The following is a 23,817-nucleotide window of genomic DNA, read 5'->3' on the forward strand; positions in this document are numbered from 1 at the left end:
AGTTATTACTAAGGTGGCTAATGGGTCATTGTGATGTTCCGCGTGACCTGATTGTTGGTAAAACCCTGAGGAAAGAATGAACATTATAATATAACTGTAAAAGAGAGGAGCTAGACAATGGTAATCATGCCATATCAGTACAAATCAGGTTTGTTTTTGTTGGTTTGGGTACAGTTATGGTTCTCCTGTCTTTCCCAGTGCCTTCCACGGTGGAAGGCCTGCAGGTGGACAACCAGCAGAGCACCCACCAGCTGCAGGCCTCCTGGCAGGCCGGCCCAGGCATTGCCGACGGTTACAGCCTGCGGCTGCTGGACGACAGGGGGAACCAGCTCTCCAACATCTCTCAGCCCTCCAACTCCACCCAGCACCTCTTTGAGCAGCTCACCCCGGGGAAGACGTACCGCGTCCAGATTCAGACGCTGAGCGGGGGAATACCCAGCAAGGACACCACCGCTAAGACCCAGACACGTAAGGCCATATCTGCTCTCGGATTGATTGATAATGCCTGGCTCTCACCGCTAAAATCAATAAACCCAAGAGCTCCCGAAAGATTGACTTCTGTGTAGCTCATGACTTAGCAGGCATGATTAGCTGCCCGTCCGACTGCAAGCTGTCCCCCAAATCACTCCACAAGCTGCATGAATCCTGCCTTTTTCTGGCAGTAGAAACCGCACGAGACATAGCTCAGCAGGAATGTCCCAGGAGGTGTCTGCGCCTTTCGTATCAGCAATCCATAATGTGTCGTCCCAAAGCTGGGGACGGAATTTATTGTCCCAAAGATCATGATGATAAAGTGACTTGCAGGTGCACCGATAGCTACAGATTTAAGTATAGGGGAAGCTGTACGCCATCTATTATGCTGTGGTGCTTTTTATGATCAAAGGAAATTATCCACGACTTTTATGGTTAATTGTCTACCTGACTGGACCTTGACTAAAGCTTTTTTATAATTTAAAGATAAGCTTAACTGATCCCAAGGGGTGTTTCTTGTGCATACAGCAGAATTGTACAAAAAGTCAAACAAAATGCGAAAACAAAAACAAGACACATAGCGCATAGTGCAAGACAAGACAAGGTGCAATAAGTAAACATAGTGCAAACAAATTTAAAACAAGTACGCAGTGCACAAGCTCAAAAAGAATATTGGGAAACATAAATAAAAAATTAAAATAAAAAATAAAGCATATGATACGTAAATATATTACATATAACTGCGTGGAGCATGGTGTAATCCTCTTACATTTAATAATTTCTACTTTTGCAATCTGCATCATGTTTCTGAAATGTCTGTGACTGTGAGTGCCTGTAAGTGCCTGTGAATGCTTATTAGTGCCTGTGAATGCTTGTGAGTGCCTGTGAATGCCTATGAGCCAGATAGTTCGGCCTGTGTCTTAGGCCTGCTGGGTTCTCCTGTCCCCAGGCCCCGCAGCGGTACCTTCTCTGGCCGTCACGGCCAACAGCAGCAGCAGCGTGACCCTGGGCTGGGGTGCGGCACAGGGCGAGCTGGACGGCTACGATGTGCTGCTGTACGACGCTGCCAGCGAGCTCCGGGGCAGCCATCACGCAGGGCCAGCCGCGCGTGGCTACTCCTTCCGGGATTTGCGGCCAGGCACCCAGTACAAGGTGGTGGTGCGGACCCGCAGCGGCACACAGAGTAACGAAACCTCCATCTGGACCAGGACTGGTGAGACCTCCTGTTCAGCCCTAATGATGGCATGGGCAGACCTATTTGATGACCTTATGTAGATGCTCCTTGCTTTATAATAGTTTAGATCGCAGTATTTTGACTTTATGATGGTGCAATAACAATGTACATTCGGTAGTCAACTTTGAATTTCGATCTGTTCCTGGGATAGCGATATACCATGTGATACTACTGGTGTCTATTGATACCAGGCAATGGCATCATCTGCCCGGTCACACTTCCGGCCTCTGTAGCAATCGCGAGCAAAGGCATCTCAAACAGTGTTTAACAACATATTGTGCATTGGTTTTTTTTCTCTATGTTTAACCAGTTTCTCTGATTAACTGGTATTCATTTATTTACTTTTCAGTTGGTGATATTTAGTTTGTTACAGTAATTATTTACTTATTCCTTGACAGTAGTTATTTAATTGCTTATTTATTTACTGTATCATATTCATATTCGACTTGCAATATTTTCCACTGATTCATTGGAACGTAACCCCATCGTAAGTCGAGGAGCACCTGTACTTTCAAGCATTACAGCTCAGAAATGGGGGAAAAAATACATTATTTTAGAAAACTCATGTTTTTTCTCATGACGGAAGGGATGGTGGCTTATGTTAGGAAGAGCTAGGTGGGGGAAGTGGGTTTGGTGAAAAGTCTGATGCCAAGGTCAGGTAAATGGGTGATGACATCATATAGCCGCATCTGATTGGCTGTGGTGGTCCTTCTGCCCTACTGCAAAACGCCAAGCTAAAATACCTATGCTGTACCTTTGCGGTTAATTTCAACTGAGTAAACAGTACTCTGAATGTTTAGGTTTCGGAAAAGAAATGGCAGAGGGTGTTTCCAGAGCAATTAGAGTTTCTCCTCTACAAATGTAGACTAGCCATGTTGTCTCACCAAGCATTTAAAACTTTCACATATCTATTCATCAGTCTTTTTTAGCTTTTTGGGGGGTGACAGGGCTCTCAGTATAAATCAGTTGCATTTACATAGAGACCGATTTCATCAGATGTAGCCCATTCTCGAATTATTACACTTTTTGAAATGGAATTTTCCCCCTTTGTGTCTTTGGGTTAAAATTATGGCCTCAATTTCATAGCTCACTAAGTACATCTAAATGCAAATAAATTCCTGCAGCAGAGTGTTTAATTTATTTATTTCAGGTATTAATGATGCCGCATTTCTTAGTCTGTTTCTTGGTCTTGATGAATGATTCATGCGATAGGTTACAAAGTAAGGCTGACGGTTTGCCCAGATTACTTTTTATTAGTTTTTATGTGTACAGATGCATGCTGGGTAAAATTATGATAAAGAAGATTACATGATGGCAGATAATTGTTACACTTATTGACACATTTTATGGGTCAGAGATGACGGGACTCTGTGGCTGTGATGAGTGACGGGCTGATGAGTCATAGTTTCAGTCTCTGTCAGATTAGTTTCCAGTTAGTACAGTCAGTTCTTAATTTCACTTGTCAGTGTTTATTTATGTAAACTATAGGCCTGTGTGTCATATTGCTGGTCAACCCATTTAATGTCCTCTTAGGTTTTATCAGGATTTTCATCCTATTTCTTGCTTGTTGCTAAGCCTGGTTGCCATCTGCTGTCTGACTCCGATTATGTGTGCTGATCTCTGAAGTATAAGAACCTGCAGTCAAGCTCTTTATTACAGTAGGAGAAACTTTTTTTTGGCTCCATTGTTAAGATGTTGTTTTTTACCCATGATCCTCTGCTCCTGTGCTCAGTTCCTGCCCCCGCCACGGCCCTCCAGGCCCGGAACCGGAACCAGACGGACAGCCTGTGGCTGAGCTGGATCCGGCCCGTCGGCGACCTCAGCAGCTACTTGCTCTTCGTCTCCGGCGCCAACGGCTCCCAGAACCTCGAGTTACCCCCCGAGCGCCAGGAGCACGTCCTCCAGAACCTTCTCCCAGGGCACCTGTACCAGGTGGAGCTCCGCACCTGTAGCGGGGAGCTGACCATCGCTGCCAGAACGGAGGGGAGGACCGGTAAGTCACCTCCCCCTGACTCCTCAATCCAGCAGAGCTCTACTGCGTGACCTACACTGATTAGAAACAGCACCACATACATCATCGCTTTAGGTTATGAAAGAGTCCATCTACAGCCAGTATATAATCAGAATAATATCACATAGACTTTAGCAATTTATATATAAAGAATTTTCCCTTGGAATCAATAAAGTATTTCTTTTATATGTGTGGTTGGCTTAGATCTGGACATGCACCACTTTAACAATATAGTCAACATTATTTGCATCATCTGTGTGTGTAGTTAAGATAGTTAAAAAAATGTCAGTGATGTATTGATTAGCCACACGAGTTGTGCAAGGGATTGAGTATTGGATGGTTACCACAAATACTGGTGTGATTTTGTAACCAGCAGGAAATGCCAGTCTGTTTTGTTTTGCCTAGAGATTCGTCTGGCCTGATTTGTTTGCTCAGTGTGTCTGTGTGTCCGTAACAGCACCAGAGTCCCCCACATTGCTGTCCTTCCCGAGGATCACCAACACCTCAGTAGAGATCCAGTGGAGCGTGCCGCTTGCCGGTGAATACGACGACTTTGATCTGCAGTGGACGCCGCATGATGCCCTGTCCGTGTCGAAAGGCCATCCCGCTCCCAATGTGGCCAGCCGTCTCCTGAAGGGTCTCTACCCCGGCCGGCTGTACACCTTCAGCGTCCGCACCGTGAGCGGAGGCGGGGCTGCCAGGGACTCGCCCACCTACAGCCAGCCCATCTACAAGAACGTCCAGACCAGTAAGTTATCCCTCAGGTACCCATAATGCAATTGGATCAGAATCCAAAGGGAACCTCATGCTTAACACTGGGGTACATGGCTTTGTTGAAAATCGAGTCCATTTTGTGTCCATCTATATGTTAATTTGGTCAAACAGTGTGGAAGGAAGCATCTTCTCTCTTTCCAATTTTTTCACCTTGGAGAGGAATATGCTTTAAATACCTCAATCCTCCTTCTTGCCAAGGCCAAGCAAAGTGTTTGTTGTTTTTTAAAAAAAGCACATAATCACACTTTAATCCTTTAAGCGGTGTGTGGGTACTGCGGATACAGTAATATCGATCCAAGTTGAGTTCACACAGCAGTGCAGTGAAGCCACCAGCAGAGGGCAGCACATGATTGACATTACCGGTTAGCTGGACAACGCAAACTGTTGCGGGCGGAGGTGCAACCGACAGATTACATTTTGGGGAGATCAAAGTGAGAAATGAATTGGCCTGGGGCAGCTAAAATCTAATGAGAGCCACAGAGGAGACCTGCAGCTCACCAGCTCAGCCAGAAAATAAACACTCATATGTGACGTGATTGTTGACTCATCCCTAATCAGATTATTTGAAGTAAGGGATTGTGATTTAGACAGGAGAGAGAATGGTGCGGAGGTGGCCGGCCCAGGCACGTGTCGCTTTCTGATTGGCCGAAGCCTTAGTAAAATTGCTGTCACCAGTTATCAGCGCCTCCAATCAGCAGGAGGTGGATGGTGGAAGTTAAGCTCGGAGGATTAGAGGAGAACTGTTCATTGTTAAGGCGAAACAAAGTTTTCCAGGAAGGAATAATTATGTATGGGGAACATCAGTTCACTCATTAGTCCTACCAAATGTAAACCTAGAGCAGGGCTGTTCAAATCACGGTCCTCAGAGTCCGAGCCCTGCTGGTTTTCCAGCCTTCCTTTACCCGTGAGACAGGTGTGAAGCCTCTGGCCAATTAGAATCAGCAACTATTAAACTAATTGCCTAGGAAAACTGAAAACAAGGCCTGGATTTGGAATCGAGGGCCAGATTTGAAGAGCCCTGGGTAGGAGCCTATCACAGGAAGCCTAGGCCACCACGTGACACCCCAGACAGAAGGGTAATCTGATCACCCTAACCCCATTACAGACAGGGGACTCTAGACTGTACAAGAGACACGGGTAAAGCCTCTTGTAGCATATAGTATGTGTCTTAGGACATGCTGTCTTGCCCCTGGCTGTCAGTGAGTTTCCGAGGCCTTCCTCGTTCCTCGTCATCGCTCATAGCAGACAGGTGCGGCCCGTGTCAGTTTGGCTCCTTCAGCCCAGAGCACATCGCCAGCCGAGATCCGTTTTCACGAGCCGCCATTAATCTGTCCTCGCTCCGCTCTCCTTTCATCCAGGTATCGATTAAGAATCCGTCCGAAGCCAGAGCCTGCGCGCCGTCAGATCTTTAGCGCTACCTCAGACAGGAGCCCCCTCCCGATGCCTGTGATGAGGATTTTTGCTGCATTAATCCCTTTATCTCTGCCTCCTTTTATGCGGAGCTCATCCCAGCCCTTCTGGCTGGAGCGCAGAGACGATTCATGCTGATGTTTCTGTTAGCATTTTGTGCTTAATCACCGCTGCTCTAATTTTATATTTCGTCTCGAACTAATCAAGAATGAGCACGCCGGGGGGGGTCACATGATGCGCTGGAGGATGGCTGCATAGGAGCGCTGCGCTATGTTACTTTATAGTTTAAGGCTATTGCTTTAACTCTCTAACTGTACTAAACAGAGCTGCAATAAGCCACCGATATGTCAGAGACCTCCAAATCGGCAGCAGGCGACATCAGACCAGGCAAACCTCCAGATTTGGTTGAAGATGATTTCATCGATTAAACTAAAGAGGTTGGAGAGCTTCTCTCCCTTTTCAGATGTTGAGAATCAACTGGATTGCTTAGTTCACACCTGGGGGGGGCAGCCCACTAGGGGGCCTCAGCAAGGATTGAGGGGGCCAGACAATTTATTTGAAAAGCGTAGACAATATTACAACATTGCTATAGCTAGGGTTGGGCCTACATCAAATTGATATTTTTTCAAATCAAGATATAAGACGACACCTTTTATATCGATATGCTTTAATTGTGCGTTAAAATTAGGGCTTTAATAAAGATTTTAATAGAAACCAGCAGTATTCTTTACTGGTTGTAAACAGCTCGAGAGCTTCGGTTGTGACATTACACGGAATCCCAGAATTTGTAGCTAAAATCAGCGTATGCTGGGGAGGCTGATTGTGGGGAAGCCAAGGACTCTGTACATGGTTCATTTCTTTTTAAAACACTGTTAAAATTATTGTAATTTGCAATATTTCTTTGATTTTGTTGAAGACTAATACCTTAAAATGACATTTTTTCAGTTATAAAATATATGCTTGTCAGGCTTCTGATTTTAGAGCCTGTAGCCAATTAGGCTCTATATTTAGATAGTGGTTTTATTCTTAAGCACCTTCTGCTCTTAGAGCAACATGATAAACTGAGGAAAAAAGAGTGTTGGTGGACATACAGTAGTGGAGTGAAACATTGTTTGTGGCGTCGGCAACCCAAGTTCCATGTAGCGGTAGGAAATTTGCATATTTTGGCATGCTATGCTGGTACTGAAAATAGCCCTTATCTGTTTCGTTGTAAATAGTTGGGCTGTTTTCCTGAATTGTACCGCAACTTTCCTGTGTGATACATGGTTGTTGCTCCCCACATGTCCCTGTCTGTGCTGCAATTACCCACTGTGTGTGCGCCCGATCGTTTGGTGTGTGACATTTCCCCAGATTCCAGTGTGTCAAGTGTGTGGAGGTGGTGAGATTCACTCTTGCTTGGTGGTTGTGCATAGTTTTTTTTAAGTACTGCTAATAAGAGAGTTTTTATTTTTTTGTGGTGAAACTGCCTGAGCCAGTTTCTCTTTACCATGCGTGGGTTAGTGGGCCGCCATATTGGTGTCAGAAGTGGAATTGCTTCTGGGTTTTCAACTGGCATCACTGCAAGATCCCCAGAGAAACTTGGGAAGGGAAAACGAAGAATTAGAGTGGTCTGTTAGCTTATGGATGGAGAGACAGTGAATGAAGATCGCTGAAGAGCCAAAGAGCCTGCACCAAGCACAGCTTTGCTCGCTACCCCTCCAACAGTACCCACCAGGCTGCCAAGGTACAGCGGCGAGCAGCCGTGGGAGCTGGTTGGGATACAGCTTGAGCTTGCTGCCAAGAACAACGGCTGGGACAGGCACTTGCAGAGGCAGACCAAGTGGAGGAGATTTTCGGAGCAGCACCACAGGAGGATGTCCTGAGCACTTGGCAGGATACAATGGAAGGCAGTAATGGTCCACTGAGGCTGACCTACAGCGGCGAGCCCACAACAAGAGACCTGTTGACTCAGAGGGGCCACAGGGCACGCTTCTGCCCAGGAGATGTTGGGAGATATGGGGGAAGCAGTGAGGAAGATGCCACACCGCTTTGTCGAATCCTCTCATCGGCAAACGCACCAGGACCACCTACCCCTTCGGGCGCGTTGGTGAATTGCAAAGCCGCATTGTGCCCTGGGCCATCAGTGGAATCTGCTGTCATGCCCTGATCTATAGAGGCTCCACCATTTTTATCATCAGGGCAAGAATCTTACCAAGGACAGGGGAACCCACACCTCCAGGCTGGCAGCCCAACACCCTGAACCTTCGCACACTAACCGGAGGGATTCTCATGATGAAAGGCCGTTGATGTCTCCGGGTCCATCTGGGAGCCATGCTCATGTCCCACAAGTTCTGATTCACTCCCATCCAGGATGACTACATCGTGGGGACAATCTTCCCTGCTTGCCACCCTGGTTCCACCTTGGCCACTACAGTACAGCCCGCAGGACCAAGGGAATGTTTCCCAAGACTCCCGTTCTTATGTGATTGGACCCATTCAGTTGCATGGCTCCAGCTATGTAAGTTGCTAACATAGTTAGCAATTGTACTTTTGGAAAACGCATCCCCAGCCAGTTACCACCGTCTTTTGGTGTGTGGCGTTCAGAGTCCTTTTAAGGACTGCTACTAAAGAGTATACTTTTCTGATGGAATTGCCTGAGCCACTTCCTCTTTGCCAGGCCTGGGTCAGCAGGACGCCACAATATGTTTATATTAATAAGCATTGGCTGAACTAGACCGACTCCATCAGAAAGTAGACGATGTTGATGTAGGGAGAGACTTTAAGTTTCACCATCTTCTCAGAGGTGGATGAATATGCTGATATTTTAGCATTCGTGGCCAGAACAGTACCTGCTATACTGGGGATGGACCTTCCTGATGGAATTGCTCTCTAGAAGGCTCATAGATCAGACCCACGCAGGGAGCAGAACGATCCACCTAGAGTCAGACCCATCATCTCAAGGTTCTTATGATTCCAGGTCAAGGAACGCATACTACAAGCTGCAAGGGGTAAGGAGGAAATATGGTGGAGGAAACCGTATCAGGATCTTTCCAGATTTTTCTAAGGACTTCCAGAACAGGCGACTGAAATTACGCAATTGCAAGAAACTTCTGCAGCAGTGAAGCATTATATTAGTACATGAGCGGGGATGCGGCAATGATTTAAAGATCAACAGAAAGCTATGCAATTCATAAAGATTTTGTTTCAGCCGAACAGTTGAGTACTCTTTGACTGTGACTCTTTATGCTCAACTGGTTGGGTTGGTTGGTGTGGATTTTTGCTTTCTGGACCTGACCTATTCACCTCTGATAAGGGCCATGAAGCATCACATTATTATTCATTGATATGGAATAAGTCAGGTACCACTGGGACCCTGAGACGGTTGCGGGAAATAGATCTTAGCATCGCGTCCACGGGCGACGATTGGGCCTCTCTATTACAAAACCTTAAAAAAACATCAAGAGGAATTTGGACAAGGCTTGGACTTCAGCTTTCCTACCGCCCCATACTCTGTATTCTTAGTGATCCTTCTATCACAGAAGATCTCCTTTGGCCCGAAGCGGAGTGGGTTCATACTGCCGTTATGATAGGCTGGAAATAACTAATTCAACAATGCGGATCTGCCCAGGCCCCCTCACTTGGGGAATGGCACGTATCGTTGAGCAGGGTTGCCGTCTATGAAAGGGTCTCTTACAGGCTAGCAGAAAGGCAGGATGACTATCTGCGCAAATGGGCTAAATTCTTGGATTACATTAACGGCCCCTCCCCCTTGTGCATCACCATAGTTACATCATATGCTTGGACATTGAAGCAATGCACAGCCACCCCCACACGCCCCCCCATTTTTTGTTTGCTTATTTGTTTAACTCTACCTCTGTTTTGTTTTTTCTCTTGTGTGCTTACACATAATCATCATTATTATCTTCCCATTGTTACTTGTTCTTTTTTAATACCTATAGGAGTGATCGTGCATCTAAATGTCACTGTGCATAAGCCCATTCATTACTGCTAATGATGTTCATACCTCACGTCTGCGTGAATCTCTGCATGTGTATACATCTCTCCGAAAAATCTGTGTAAATACTACTCATTAAAAAAAGAATGAGCTTGTCAATATTGCAAGTCTTCAGTTTTACTCTGCTCATTCTGTAGATTGTGTTGTGTCTACTCCAGCAGATTCTCATGTGAGATCTTGCGTAGCTTCATGTAATTACCCTAACCTACAGTCTTATAATATTACATCACATGCAGGTCCAGGTGACAGACCCGTGTCATCTGACATCATATGCAATCACTGGTTTTATTACCAAGTCCTCTGGAGCGTTAAAAGAATTCCTAGTTTGTTTGTTCCAGGGAGCTTATTTTGAGGCAACAGCTGAAAGTGCCATCAAATCGAACGCATGCACTGAGTCATCAAAATGCATGTTAGCAGCAAATTAGATTGAATTCAACTGGTGACAGAACGCTGGGATGGCATATAAATAGGCGGCCTCTGCCTCTGCCTCTGCCTCTGCCTCTGTGCTGACTCACCACGCAGTGCCGGGAGTGACACACATGCTGATCAGAGCACAAAGCATAGGAAAGTGTCCCTCGTAAGCGTAAATAAAAATACTCTCAGATCATACTGACTGAGCTGAGCCCCTAAACTCGAATGTTACTCCGTAACCAGTATCATGGGTAACTACTTTGTCTACACATGAGGTGTCTGTAACCCATTCAAAGCGAAGCAGACCGTGTCTAAAGGCTATTTTCTATCAGTATTCCAGATCTTGATGAAAGCCTGCTTCAGTTTTAACATTTTTAAACACTCCAGGTATGACTGGCATGTTTTCTGCTATGTCAGATTTAGGCTGTGTGATGACATGGGGTGAATCTCAATACCAAGAACTGAAACACCATACTTGTGGTCTTGGCAAGACCGCTCTCGCTAATTTACCTTCCAAGAACGTACTTGGGGCGCAATGAATCGTGGGATTTGTCTCGTTTGGTGTGGATGCAACTGATGCATCCTTGACATTTGGGGCGGAGCAAGACCAACATCTGGGGATGTTTCACCATCGTTGCGTACTTGTTTTCTTAGTATTGGAACTGGTCTTTGGCAATGGAAGATGACGCAAAATGGGGACACGAGAACAAAAGTATGGTCAAGTACGCATATTGAGATTCATCCACGGTCCGGCTTCTTTAGCCCCACCCCCTGAGCCTGTCTGATATGTATGTCACTTCCTGTCCCACAGAGCCGGGCCAACTGCACCACATCCACTGCCGCCCCCAGAGCTCCACCTCCATCTCCTGCTCGTGGAGCGCCCCAGAGTCTGACTACGACTCCTACGTCGTTGAGTGCATGCGGCGGAGCACACGTGTGGCGGTGTATGAGCAGCGCGTGTCGTGCAACACTACCCTCCACGTCATCGGCCAGCTGGAACCACACCGGCACTATACCATCTCTGTGCGGGTCGTCTCGGGCAGCGCTGCCAGCGAGGCAGTCGAGGACAGCGCTGTCACCATGATCGACCGTGAGTACCACCCAGCGGGAGCTGCCGTCCACACGGAAACTCTGATTCAGGACATCACCCATTGGCCTATATGCTACACCAAACATACATTTTAATTTACATCTTATTTCCCCTGAGTAACTTTGTTTATATCGATCAAACGTTGGAAGGCTGCACATATCCATCGCATCAATAGTAATACCTCTGTATATGACAGAATACATGAGCCTCTGGAGAATAAGCTTACCCTGAAATTAGATTGGTTTAATCCACTCCTCATTGTTTACTTTACTGGTTCCCATTTAGTTAACCCAGGTAGTCAATACCAATCTATACTAATCCCTTCCACCATGGGTTTTAAATTCTCATCGGCCCCATCGATATCCCATAGCCCTTTTACAATACCCCATTTAGCATGGACCACTCACAGTTATCATTTAGGAGGTCCATCAGAAGCAATGCTCCCCTACGCAAGCTCCTAGTTGGTATATCCCCTGGAGAACCAACCATCAACCCACAGACTATTTCAGTGGTAGCTTATAAAGATACTACCGTAAACACAAGCACATCTTCAGAGTGACTCTGAAAAATAATAGCCTCTTAGAGACTTTACATTACTTTTTTAATGTTCCTCTGTTAATCAGTTTGTTCAAGGACAGGCACCAATGCAGCCTAGCCAGCCTGCTAGAACCTTCCCTGATAATGGTTGCCCCCTCTATCATAAATGATCTCCTTTCTGCTGACATCACAATGGTCGTGGATCGTTTTTATAAATTTGAGGGCAAAATGAAGGGGACTCTTCATCTGCAGTGATTGTTAATATGACCCAATAGGAATTAGCCTTCATCGATTCTGTTTTTACACTTTCATTAAAACCCCTCATTATCTTCCAGAGGTTTGCCCAAGGTGTGAACACCTTTCTCCCTACATCTGCCCTCCAGACCAATTCCTGTAGGCCACTTTCATGGGCACTTGTTTGATTTAGGCGATTTCCTCTCGTGAGTGGGACCAAACGGTCTGGGCCGTGTTTCACGCGCTTTTTTCAAAGTCTTTCGGCGTGGTTTCTACTCCAGTTCTGTCAGAATGATTTATTCACGGAGCAAGGAGACTGGAAAGATAAAAAAAGATATTGAGGACAGAGCAGAGCTACTTTTTGGCCGTAACAAACACATTCCATTTTTGGTGCTTACGTGTTCTTCTGTTGTTTACAGCAGAAGGTTTATTCTGCTGATTAAATTTAATCCACAGCTGTTTAATGCGGAAAAGCTGCTAAAGTACAATTTTTATGTGTCAAAAATTATATTTCAAAGAAGTTGACAGGAGGAGGTTGCATGGTGATCAGGTGAATTCAGGGAAAGAGACAGGGAGGTCCTGCCTGTAATTGGTAAGGTGAGGTCCCTCCTTCTCCTGGTGGTGAACCCCACACCACAAGTCCAACATGGTGTGCTGGTTCTCCTCCTGCTCCCACTGGTTGCTGCCCAGTTGAGTTCTTTGATCTGTGCGCTGTGCCCCAGGTGAAAGTAAATTTCAAACGCAAAGGTAACTCAGCAATGAGACAGTGCTATGGCCTTTGCATCGTGAAGGTTTTTAATAAAGTTGTCTCCAAACCACACCTGGAAGTTGAGCCCCGGGTGAAGTGTCGGGGGAGGGGGAGGCGAAATGCCACAGGTCGGGTGGGAGGAGGGATTTATGGGATCTGTATGACAGCGAGAGAACAGAATCCCAAAGCTTCTCTCCCCTTTCGGTGGAAATGCCACCGGTTTGGCAATAAGGGACTGGAAATATTTACAGCAAACAAAACTTGATCAGGGGAGACAGGCCGTATTATTCAGTAAGCTGTCCGAACACAAAGCTGATCCCAGAGCCTGTGTAGGCGCAAATGACCCTTCTATAGTTCCTCTGAAATATCTTCAAAGATTTATAAAAAAAAAATCATTCTCCCAGGAACCTGCCAGTATAGTATAGTATCGGTGGTATTATTTTGTTACTGGCTGGAAGTGTAGTGGGAAAAATACTGGACAGCATTATGGAAATGCTGTGATGTGTAATTCATCAGAATTACGGCTGTTTGTCGTGAGCCCAGGCTAGTATGCATGTCTGTGTTCCTTGCCCTGCTTTTGAAGATGTCGTTATGTCAGTAATCAGTAGAGCTGCCAATCTGGTTTTAAAAAAGGGAAAAAAGTGGCTGAGCAAAGTAGCTGATTCCTGGGTAGAGGAAGCCTCTTCAGATCAAAGCAACACTTCCCCGAGGACCCCCCCCCCCCCGATTCAGCCTTGTCACTGAATGGCCAGTAACATCTGCATTTCTGCATTGATCCTGCTGTGAGTTTTTCTCACCTTGCCGCAACCGACCATCTTACTGCCCCAGCATCCTGTGCCTTGTACTCCTCAGTGGCCAGAAGTTGCCCAGTTTGTTCCCCCCCCCACCCCCCACCCCCCACCCCAAATCAATCCACCCCCTGCTTTCAACCCACACCCAACAGAAAGAGGGTTACCGGAGTTTGATTGACACGTGTTCGCAATTAAAACACCCAGAGTTGCTGTCATTCAGAGGCACCGTCGGTTTACCTTGCCGAACAAACAGCCCATCAGAGCGAGGCGTCAGGATGCCAAGCATCAGACATTAATGAAGCCATTTCATCCAGTGAATTTCAGTTATTTCATCTGCCTCCACCCCCTCGTAGTGATGACACTGAGCGAACAGCATCGGAACAAAAAGGTACATTAGGGTACCGTTGAATGACCATTTCTTGGAGCAGGCAGGTACAAATTGCAATAATTTAAGTACTGTAATGGAGGGAAAAGTGAATATTGGTGTGCTAGGTTTGCGGGAGAGCACAGCAACAGCCTGCCAATGGAGTGTGATGGGGGTAGTGGTACCAGCATGTGGAAAAGCATGCTGACTGAGTCTCAGGGGTGTATACAGGGGCGTGGCCAGAGGGGCACTGGCCCAGCTGAATTTTGATTGGTCCCTATTATTCATTGATTCAAAACATATTATTGGCTAATTATAAAGGTTGGCCCCTCTGTATGATTTATGGCCCCTCTTATGTCCCCCTTCCCACCTTAAAAAAATTCTAGAATTGCCCCTGCTGAGTCTTTCTCCGCTTTGTCTTGCTAAGGACCCCCCGTGCCGCCGTTCACCACTCGAATTGGCGAGGCGGTCACCCACATCACTCAGTCCGGCATCTCCTTCCAGTTTAACTGCAGCTGGTTCAGTGACGTCAACGGGGCCATCAAGTTCTTCGCCATCATCGTGACAGAGTCGGACGGTACAGCCCACCCGCCATCACCCCCCCACCCCACCTGGCACGCGGCGTCTTTTCTGTGCCGCTGCTGGAGTTTCGCGGTGGCCTAGATTTCAGCAATTTGCATCATTCGGCTCATTTTCTGTCCTTTTAGTTTGCATCTGATTTGTCGAGCATGAATTACACTGCAATCTTTCTGGCTGGCTTCAGTCTAGATAATTTTTTTCTGGAATGAAATGTGTTCCTGTTTTGTGGAAAAAAAGCTTACAACAAGACTGAATGTACCCCTTTCAAAGCAAGCATATTCCCCATTTAGGTGACTGAGATTTTCCCACAAATCCCATAAACTCTTCTTAATACAGTCAGTCCCATGCACAATTTAGGTGACTGACACTTTCCCAAACAGACCATGCACTCTGCTTACAGTGATCAGTCCTGTCCACAGTTTAGTGACTGGGACTTTCCCAAACAGACCATGCACTCTGCTTACAGTGATCAGTCCTGTCCACAGTTTAGTGACTGGGACTTTCCCAAACAGACCATGCACTCTGCTTGCAGTGGTCAGTCCTGTCCACAGTTTACGTGACTGACACTTTCCCAAACAGACCATGCACTCTGCTTACAGTGGTCAGTACTGCCTACAGTTTAGGTGACTTAGACTTCCTCTCACTCTCAGCCACAGACACTGAAAGCTTGCAGCCAGACCAACAGCACCCGCTACCCGCCTACCTGGACTACAAGCACAATAGCTCCATCAAGGCATACCAGACCAGATACTTTCCCAGCCGCTGCACGGCGGACCCAGAGAATGGTGCAGAGGGCATCGAGATCAGCCTGGGAACTGGCATGGATGTCCTGGGAGGGAGGTGTGATCTGGATCCTGATCAGAACCAGAACACCTTCTGTGATGGGCCACTGAAGCCCAAGACAGCCTACAGGTGCCTCGACATTGCGGCTCAGATTCAAAATACAGTGTATTCTAGGACATATTCTTATCCCATTCTAATATTATTTAACAGGAATGACTTTAAATGTGGGTGGCACTAGTTCCTCACACTTCCAGGGTTTTGGGGATCAGACCTCGCTGCCACTCTGTGTGGAGGCGTTACAGTCTCCCCATGTGACCAGGGTGTCCCCTGTGAAACAGTAGCGTCCCATCCAAGGTGTCTCCTGCCTTGGGCCCTGGGCCCCCTGGGATAGACTCCAAACACACCATGACCCTCAGTAGGATAAGTGGGCAGAAGACAAATGAATTTAATTGCAAAAATTATTTGGACTAAATTCAAAACTCCCCAAATTGGGTTGGGCCAACCTTGGGTGGGTGGGGTGGGGGCTGTTTGATACAATGTATCAGTGCTTCTGCCATGTCTTTGTGTGGCCATGTTTGTATAACATGGAAGTTTAATATAAATATGTAATTCTCAGGGAAAACCCAGTTGTGAATGAAACTCAGAACTTCCATTCTGCTTAGATAACATGGCAAGCTGGCAGGGTGAGCCGTGACTGTTTTTAATGGGCAGAAGTCTTTGAAAATGGGTGGGAACAAGACAACAGAGATGCTGAAAACAGTGAGGCCCCGTTGCAGTGTATGACGGACGCTTGTTTTGTGCCCCCTCAGGCTCAGCGTCCGTGCCTTCACGCAGCTCCAGGATGATGAACAGAAGGAGACACTTCAGGCTCTGTACGCAGACACCTTCCTCTCCCTGCCCCTGGTGACCGAAGCTGGTGAGTCCATTAATTCCAAGTCAGCATGGATGATCCAGGAAAGCTTGCTTAGAGATTTGGGCCTGCTGACTGGATGCAGGAATCCATCTGCTAGCAAGGAGCAAACTCTGCTGCCGTGTTTATTTACTTATTTGACTTCAAAATCGATGTTCTAGCCACTGGTCATGTCAACATTTTGTGCGTCACACCACAAGGGGGCAAAGTTCAATTAGGCCGTAATCCTTTCAAAGGTCCTTCAGTCCATGAAGTGAATAGTTTGGGCAACATATGTTGTTTTTATTCACCAAGTATGCTTCTTTGACAATCAGAGCCTCTCAATGGAGTCATCGAGGGCATTGGCGCCGGAATGTTTCTCATTGCTATGGTGATTGGGGTCACTGCATTGCTTATCTGCCGGCAGAAATCCCGCAAAGTGTGAGTTTCCTGTTGTTTCCGGAATGACAGACTTATACCCATTTCTCTCACGATAGTTCAACAGCTTTACCTCTAGTGACGATACGGTATTTGTTTAGCTCAAATCAGCACATTTTGCATGCTTTTTATGTATTTCTGCTCAGTCATGAATTTTTGGAAGTGTAGGACGGATTATGACATCACTTCCTGTTGTCTTTCTTTTGTCGTAGATCTCAAGTGTCAGTAGCCGGTGTTCTCTTGCCTTATAACAACGGCATGGTATGGAACAATCCCAGCTACTGTGATTACCGGAATGTACAGGAGCGCCCTCTGGTCCGAATGAACTCGCGGAAAGACAAGCCCACACCAGGGATGGTCCTGGGCGTCAGAAGGTAAAAGAGCAGGGGCGTTATTGTTGGCATTAGTAGCCAGTGCTGGCATCACAGTGGGATTCTGGGCTGTTGTGTTACGCGGAGCATAACGTCCTTTCAGCGGCTTACAGTTAATCCATAAAGAGTATGTTTCACTCAGTCAGATGACACTAGACTTCAAAGTTAAATCCCTCCGCCCAAAAAACTAGTCCCTGTTTGTACTCGTGTATTGAAGGCTTATACCTACCATTAGTTACAATTCAAGATGAGCATAACAGTTCCCACTAATATAACCAACTTCCCATGTGATACGGTGATCAACTGGTCAATTACAGTGAGGGGTCTCCACAAAAAGCATCACTCTCCTTTGTGAGGTAATAGGAAGTCTATAAGTGTATAGAAAGATTAGCGTTATATATTCAAGTCAAATTCCAAGTCATTTATTCACTAAATGAACCCCTCAGTTTACTGTAGCCTTCTGGATGACTGCTCTCAGCATGTAATTCAATGATGCCTTCGCCGTGTTGCATAAACCCATCGTTTTATGTACTCAACTTCAACGACTCTTAGAGGCAAGTTAAGATTATTTGCTAATGGTAGGAAGGATATGGGGCCTTTTTGCCTGTGTAAGATAAAGGAAATCAATTTTACCAGAGCACAGATCCTAATCAACACTTTTCCCCGTTCTTTGCAGCAATCGTCGCATTTCAAGGTATGCCTGCTTTCGCTCCATTTGAATGGATGTAATTTAATGAACGCTTTGTTCTTAGTCTCAGGCTATTACGTTTTTTTTAACGTAGTCCTGCTTTTCCTCACAGCCCCATCAAAGCTGCTTACTTCGAGTACCACCTTGCCAAACTGCTGGCTGACTCCAGCTACTTTCTCTCTGAGGAGTTCGAGGTAGGAGATGCCGTAAGGCATGAGGATTCGCCGTACCTCTTTGGTGCCCATACTCCTTAATGACATTGTTAGTCACCCAAACCCCCATTAAATGCCACTTCCCCTATAGGACCTGAAAGACGTTGGCCGAAACCAGTCACTCGACACAGCTCTCCTGCCTGAAAACAGAAGCAAGAATCGCTACAACAACATACTGCCCTGTAAGCGTGTCTCTCCGCCCAATTTACACCACATGATTTACACCACCCGATTTACACCACCTGATTTACACCACCCGCAGACACATTTCAGATGGAGCCCATCAGGCCTTGTCTTGCAGTACTCGATTCGGGAAGTGTGAGCGGATTTCGTGAGCGATGCATGATGGTCTTTCAACAGTTACGCCTTTTAAATAGAACTAGAGCCCAGCTTCCAGGAGTTATGTCTAAATGCCAGCTGCATGCTCGATTTCCATAAAAATGAGCCCTGTCCTTTTTCATTTTCATGCTTTTTTTCCTTGAAATGTTAAATCTGGTTCTGAATCTGCATTTAGCGCCTCTAACACAGACTTCCACTTGTGGAAGACAAGCATCCATGACAAGCAATCCGGTGTTTTTTTTTTTTTTTACTGATGAACATCTTTGGATCTTTGTAAGAGAGTCGGTCGGCTCTCCTGGTGGAATAATTAGTATTCCGCTTTGCAGTTGCGTGCATTTTAAAATTCCGAGCCTTCCGTGGAGACATCGCCGGTGTCCGCCGTCATCACCCGCGACTGGATAATGTCCTCCGCAGTTCGTTTGGTAGCCCTGTTGTTCACGTACAGAGCAGCTTGCTTTTTTTGCCTAGAAGCCAGCCAATCGATGTGCACCGACACGGGTGACACAATTTAACCCCGTCTCACATCCCCCCTCCCCCCCGTCTAGACGACTCTACGAGGGTGAAGCTGTCCTACGTGGACGATGACCCATGCTCCGATTACCTCAACGCCAGCTACATCCCGGTATGTGGGCATCTGCTCCTGTTTGCTTATATCTCTGCTTCCTCAAGCCCAACGGGGCTGAGTTACAAGAGCTCAACTGCAGGAAGGAGCCTTAAGTAAGATTACGGACCATTCTGCCATTTCATGTTCGATCCAGACACATAAAATGGCACGAATAACGTACGATTGGGTTAGTCCCTGGCTTATCCATGATCATTTCTGCCGGCCAGCTCCACCACTCTATGGCAACCTACATCTGCTAACACCTGCTAATTCCCGGAGATCCATTGGCAGAGATCTTGGCTCTTCCCTGGGACCTGGCTGTTCTGACAGACCGCATGGCTCCGATTTGAGCACCGTTACAGGATTATTTCAATGGGGCGCCACTGTAAGAGTATAGATACCAACAGCTGGAAGATATCAAATCAAACATCAGCATGGGCCTGGGAGCAGCTGTAGTCATTAAGCGCTTATCGTTCCAACTATTCTTATATTGCTCGAAGACCATCAGCCTTGTTTAATTGACTCCAAGGTTACAGGCATATATCAAAAAGCAAGAATGCACAGTTTCACTTAAGCGACACAAGCAAACATTCTGTTCAGACATCTGTAAAGTACAATACTGTGCAAAAGTCTGAGGCAGTCAAAGAAAATTATGTTAAAATGATCTTGTTTCGTGTAAAACTGTGATAGCATGGCGGTCAAAGTAACAAGGGCGTTAGTGTTAGCCATTTCAAAACCACTCCTGCAGTTACTCCAGTATTTGCAGTAACCATCCAATATAGCCGTACATCTGTTGACTCAACCACCAACATATCATGTTTGGTCTCATCAGATCATTTAAATAATTAAGCTAACTAATTAAGTGAGCTGGTGGTGAAATTTAATGAATACAAGGAATGACTGGTATTCCCTGCCTTGTGCCCTGCGATGGGTTGGCGTCCCGTCCTGGGTTATTCCCTGCCTTGTGCCCTGCGATGGGTTGGCGTCCCGTCCTGGGTTATTCCCTGCCTTGTGCCCTGCGATGGGTTGGCGTCCCGTCCTGGTTTATTCCCTGCCTTGCAACTGTAGCTTCCGAGATGTAAGAGGCTCTGGACCCCCCACAGCCTTGAATAGGATAAGTGGGTACAGAAAATGGATGGATGGATGGATGGATGGATATACACTTAATACCTAAATAAATAACTTTAAACACTTACTTAGCAACCAGATTTAGAGCTTTAAATATTTTTTGACTGCCTAAGAATTTTGCGCAGTTCTCCACATATCAAAAGAGTTAATAATTGTTCTTGATGAATTGACCCCCACCCCAAATTTGCTTTTAGGGCAACAGCTTCCGGCGGGAGTACATCGCCACCCAGGGCCCATTGCCTGGAACCAAGGACGACTTCTGGAAGATGGTGTGGGAACAGAACGTGCACAACATCGTCATGGTGACACAGTGTGTGGAGAAGGGCCGGGTAAGTGAGGGGGGGGGGGGGGGGGTCACGGGAGATTCAGTATTTCTCGCTGTATCAATGTGGGAGAGAAAAAGGTCACGCAAGATGGGGCTGGAAGGAGGAGATCCAGATAACAGCGCTTCCTTTCAGACCACGATGAAAGAGACGCGTCCCAGCCAGCCCCCCCCCCCCAAGTCTGAGCCTCACCGGGGGCTGGCCGCTATGAATGTGTCTGACCGCGCGGGCTTCCCTTCCCGTTCCATTTCAGGTGAAGTGTGACCGGTACTGGCCTGTGGATCAGGACGCCCTGTATTACGGAGACCTCATTGTCCAAATGCAGTCCGAGTCGGTGCTGCCCGAGTGGACCATTCGTGAATTCACCATCTGCAACGTGAGTGCACCCACCCCCTGACCCCTGGCCCTTCCGTACGATACCTGTGAGGAACCGAGCTTTACACTTCTCCCCTTCCTGCTGATTTCTGTTGGTGTCTTTACTCTATAACCATGATTTGCCTTGTGGTTACTTCTATTGGACCATTGACATGGGATCCATACTTGTGTATTGATAAAAATCCAACAGGCACTTTATTTTCAGGATACCAGATACACAGTACCAGCCAAAAGTCTGGATACACCCGCTTTTAATGCATTTCTCTCTATTTCAGTGATGTTAAAGTAAAAGGTCTCGAGGCAATAAATACCAGATACTGCAACAACCAAGAGAAGTGTAAAATTTTCTCAAAACAGCATGCTTTTGCTCCACTGACACCATTGCAGTCTCTTGGCATTCTTTCAACCAGCTTCCAGATGTAGCCACCTGGAATGCTTCTCCTACAGTCCTGAAGGAGTTTCCACAAGTTCTGGGCACAAGTTGGCTACCTTGCTCTTACTCTTTGATCCAACTCTTCCTAATCCAACTCTATAGGGTTTAGGTTGGGCAATTGTGGGGGTCATCTGTTGCAGCATTCCATGTCTTTCCTTGATCTCAAGATAGTTCTTTCTACATAACCTCTTAGGTGCTTAGGGTCATTACCTAGTTGAAAAACAAATGGTTTTCAGTAGGTGTGTCCAGAATTTTGACTGGTACTGTAAGTACTGCAGTGGAAAAGTAAAAAGGAACTACTTTGGTGAAAATAAGATGGTTGAGGGACTCCACTCTGCCTGCTGCAGGAGGACCAAGTGAGGTACTCCAGAGTTGTCCGGCAATTCCATTACACCGTCTGGCCTGACCATGGCGTCCCAGAGACAACGCAGTCGCTGGTGCAATTTGTGAGGACCGTCAGGGACTACATCAACCGCACGCCCAGCTCCGGTCCTACTGTGGTGCACTGCAGGTGCGTCTATTGTCATACTCCCCTGCCTGTAGGGGGCGCCATAGAGACAGCCTGTTTAAGCTGCCAATTTCCATGTCAGGAGAAGGTGACTGACTTGTCCTCAAACAGAAAGACGGAGTCGCAGATAAAAAAGAAATGTTTACTCTGGCTTGTGTGTTTGTGTGTTCGTGTGGTGTTAATATTTAAACACCCCCAGTCTTTCATATCCAAGGGTTGCAACCCCCCTTCCCCAGCCCCCAGGAGACCTTGCTTTCGTCTGTAGTGGATTTATTGGATCTGAGCCCTGCCGCTGTGTTTATTACCCACCCCCCCCCCCCACTCCGCTTTTATTATCTTTCAAGCACAACACTACTCTCCCTCCTACGCCAAAACCTGCCAGGCAAGATCAGACATTCTCGGACAGCCTGGTCCCGGAGAAGACAGGAACTTGCTCTGGCCGTCTTTGGGCTGGGACCGTCAGCTGAAAGTCCCTCTTGCTGTTTTTGTGTCACACATCAGCCATGCATGGCGGGAATCACGCATGGTGACAGCCAAACAGACGTCACCAGGGTCCCAACGATATACACAGCAGTGTTCGAGGGGCATGGATACCCTGGCAGATGAAGGGGGCCCGCACTTGACAGGGGCCCTTGAATATGTAAAATTATACATAAAATTGGGGGGGGGGCAAGGTGACGTCTTGTCAGGATATAGAAAAATATTTTTTCGGGGGGGTTGAAACAAAATATAGGGTCTAAAACCGTCAATCGTCACGCCGGTTACGTAGGTGTGCTCAAGGGCCCGTCTCGTACCCAAAGCCCATTTCAAGGGCCCGTCTCGTACCCAAAGCCCATTAATGGATGTTCATCAGGAGCCTCAATGACGAGGAATTCTGTCGTGTGTTAACCTGCTGCAGGCTTGTCAACAGGGGCGTCCTCGATATTTAGGAAATATTGGTGCTGTGCTTTCCCCTTTGAGCAGTCATATTTTCCATTCGGCCCCCAGCTCACGGAGCCCCCGTCTCCAGAAGGCATCGGAAAGCCGTTAACACTGCAGCCAACGCACCTTTCAAGCCTTTTATCCCATAAAAAAACTAAATTAAATGGGTGACATATTTCCAGATTTTTACCGGCCAGCATAAAACATTTTGCCAAGGTTAATTAAATTGGACAATAGGGCTGACTGTAGCGGTAACATGATTAACTTTCTACATCGCGATGTTCTTTCCTGTCAGACTTAATGAAGCATATTCAATAGCGTGGTATTTATGATGTAAGCGTTTGTATTTATGCCTAGTGAGTAAATAGTTATTGACGCTCATTCTGTTTCTGTGACTGTGTGAAGCCTATTACAGCAGAAAATAAGGTGGTAATGACCTCAGGCAGAGAAGTGGCGCTTATCTGGGAGACAAGCATCGGCTAAGGATCGTATCTGGTGCCAGGTTTTCTCAGTCACTTGAGCAGAACCCCCCTGATACTGTGATGCAGTGGGACACTGTACTCTTCACCTTGGCCTTAATCCCACTCATAACATTACATTGCATTACATTATAAGCCTTGTCTGCTCTCGCTCCCAGTAAACAGGGCCGCCTTGTCATCTTGGGCATGTTTGTCTTCCTGTTGCCCCATTTTTGTCCCCTGCCTTGTGTCCCCCACTCCAGGTTCCCCTCACTACTCAATCTGAAGCACCCCTTATGTCTCTCTGTCTCTCTCTCTCCCCCATCTCCTGCTCTCTCTCTCTGCTTTGATCTGAACTTGTCTCCAGTTCTCCATCTGTTGCTTTTTGTTCCTGAGATCACAAAATAAAACCTGTAGTTATTAAAGTTAGATAGTTATTCTTTAAATGTATTACATTCATGTTTTACATTTTATCGCTGGTTTTCCTTTACATATGTCTGTTTTGCACTTTTTCTTTCATTGCATTTATTTCCATTTGTTGTATTTTATTTCTTCTCTGTGCTACTAGACAAAGAAATATCCCCCCCAGGGATCAATAAATTTCTATCTTCACCTTAATCTTAGTGAAACAGTAATCCATGTGTAACTTTGGCCACTACTTCCACATTTCCTCTGACACCAAATGGTTTCAATAGTTTT

The 23,817-nt window shown here is 46.5% G+C and overlaps 1 protein-coding gene across 2 annotated transcripts in view; it reads left to right on the forward strand.

Annotated features, from left to right (window-relative positions):
- The window catches only part of LOC111851138 (protein tyrosine phosphatase receptor type B), a 54,480-nt gene that overhangs the window by 26,191 nt on the left and 4,472 nt on the right, over positions 1 to 23,817 (forward strand). For both annotated transcript variants that reach the window (XM_023825746.2, XM_023825763.2), the window contains 17 exons: positions 199 to 468; positions 1,421 to 1,684; positions 3,438 to 3,698; positions 4,174 to 4,464; positions 11,117 to 11,395; positions 14,497 to 14,646; positions 15,299 to 15,560; positions 16,241 to 16,347; positions 16,656 to 16,761; positions 16,971 to 17,132; positions 17,806 to 17,823; positions 17,930 to 18,011; positions 18,121 to 18,211; positions 18,914 to 18,990; positions 20,295 to 20,429; positions 20,677 to 20,799; positions 21,579 to 21,742. In XM_023825746.2, coding sequence (XP_023681514.2) covers positions 199 to 468; positions 1,421 to 1,684; positions 3,438 to 3,698; positions 4,174 to 4,464; positions 11,117 to 11,395; positions 14,497 to 14,646; positions 15,299 to 15,560; positions 16,241 to 16,347; positions 16,656 to 16,761; positions 16,971 to 17,132; positions 17,806 to 17,823; positions 17,930 to 18,011; positions 18,121 to 18,211; positions 18,914 to 18,990; positions 20,295 to 20,429; positions 20,677 to 20,799; positions 21,579 to 21,742 — 2,842 coding nt within the window. The remainder of the gene's footprint in view (positions 1 to 198; positions 469 to 1,420; positions 1,685 to 3,437; positions 3,699 to 4,173; positions 4,465 to 11,116; positions 11,396 to 14,496; positions 14,647 to 15,298; positions 15,561 to 16,240; positions 16,348 to 16,655; positions 16,762 to 16,970; positions 17,133 to 17,805; positions 17,824 to 17,929; positions 18,012 to 18,120; positions 18,212 to 18,913; positions 18,991 to 20,294; positions 20,430 to 20,676; positions 20,800 to 21,578; positions 21,743 to 23,817) is intronic.

The sequence above is a fragment of the Paramormyrops kingsleyae genome, chromosome 1 (assembly GCF_048594095.1).
Source record: "Paramormyrops kingsleyae isolate MSU_618 chromosome 1, PKINGS_0.4, whole genome shotgun sequence".
NCBI classification, from domain to species: Eukaryota; Metazoa; Chordata; class Actinopteri; order Osteoglossiformes; family Mormyridae; genus Paramormyrops; species Paramormyrops kingsleyae.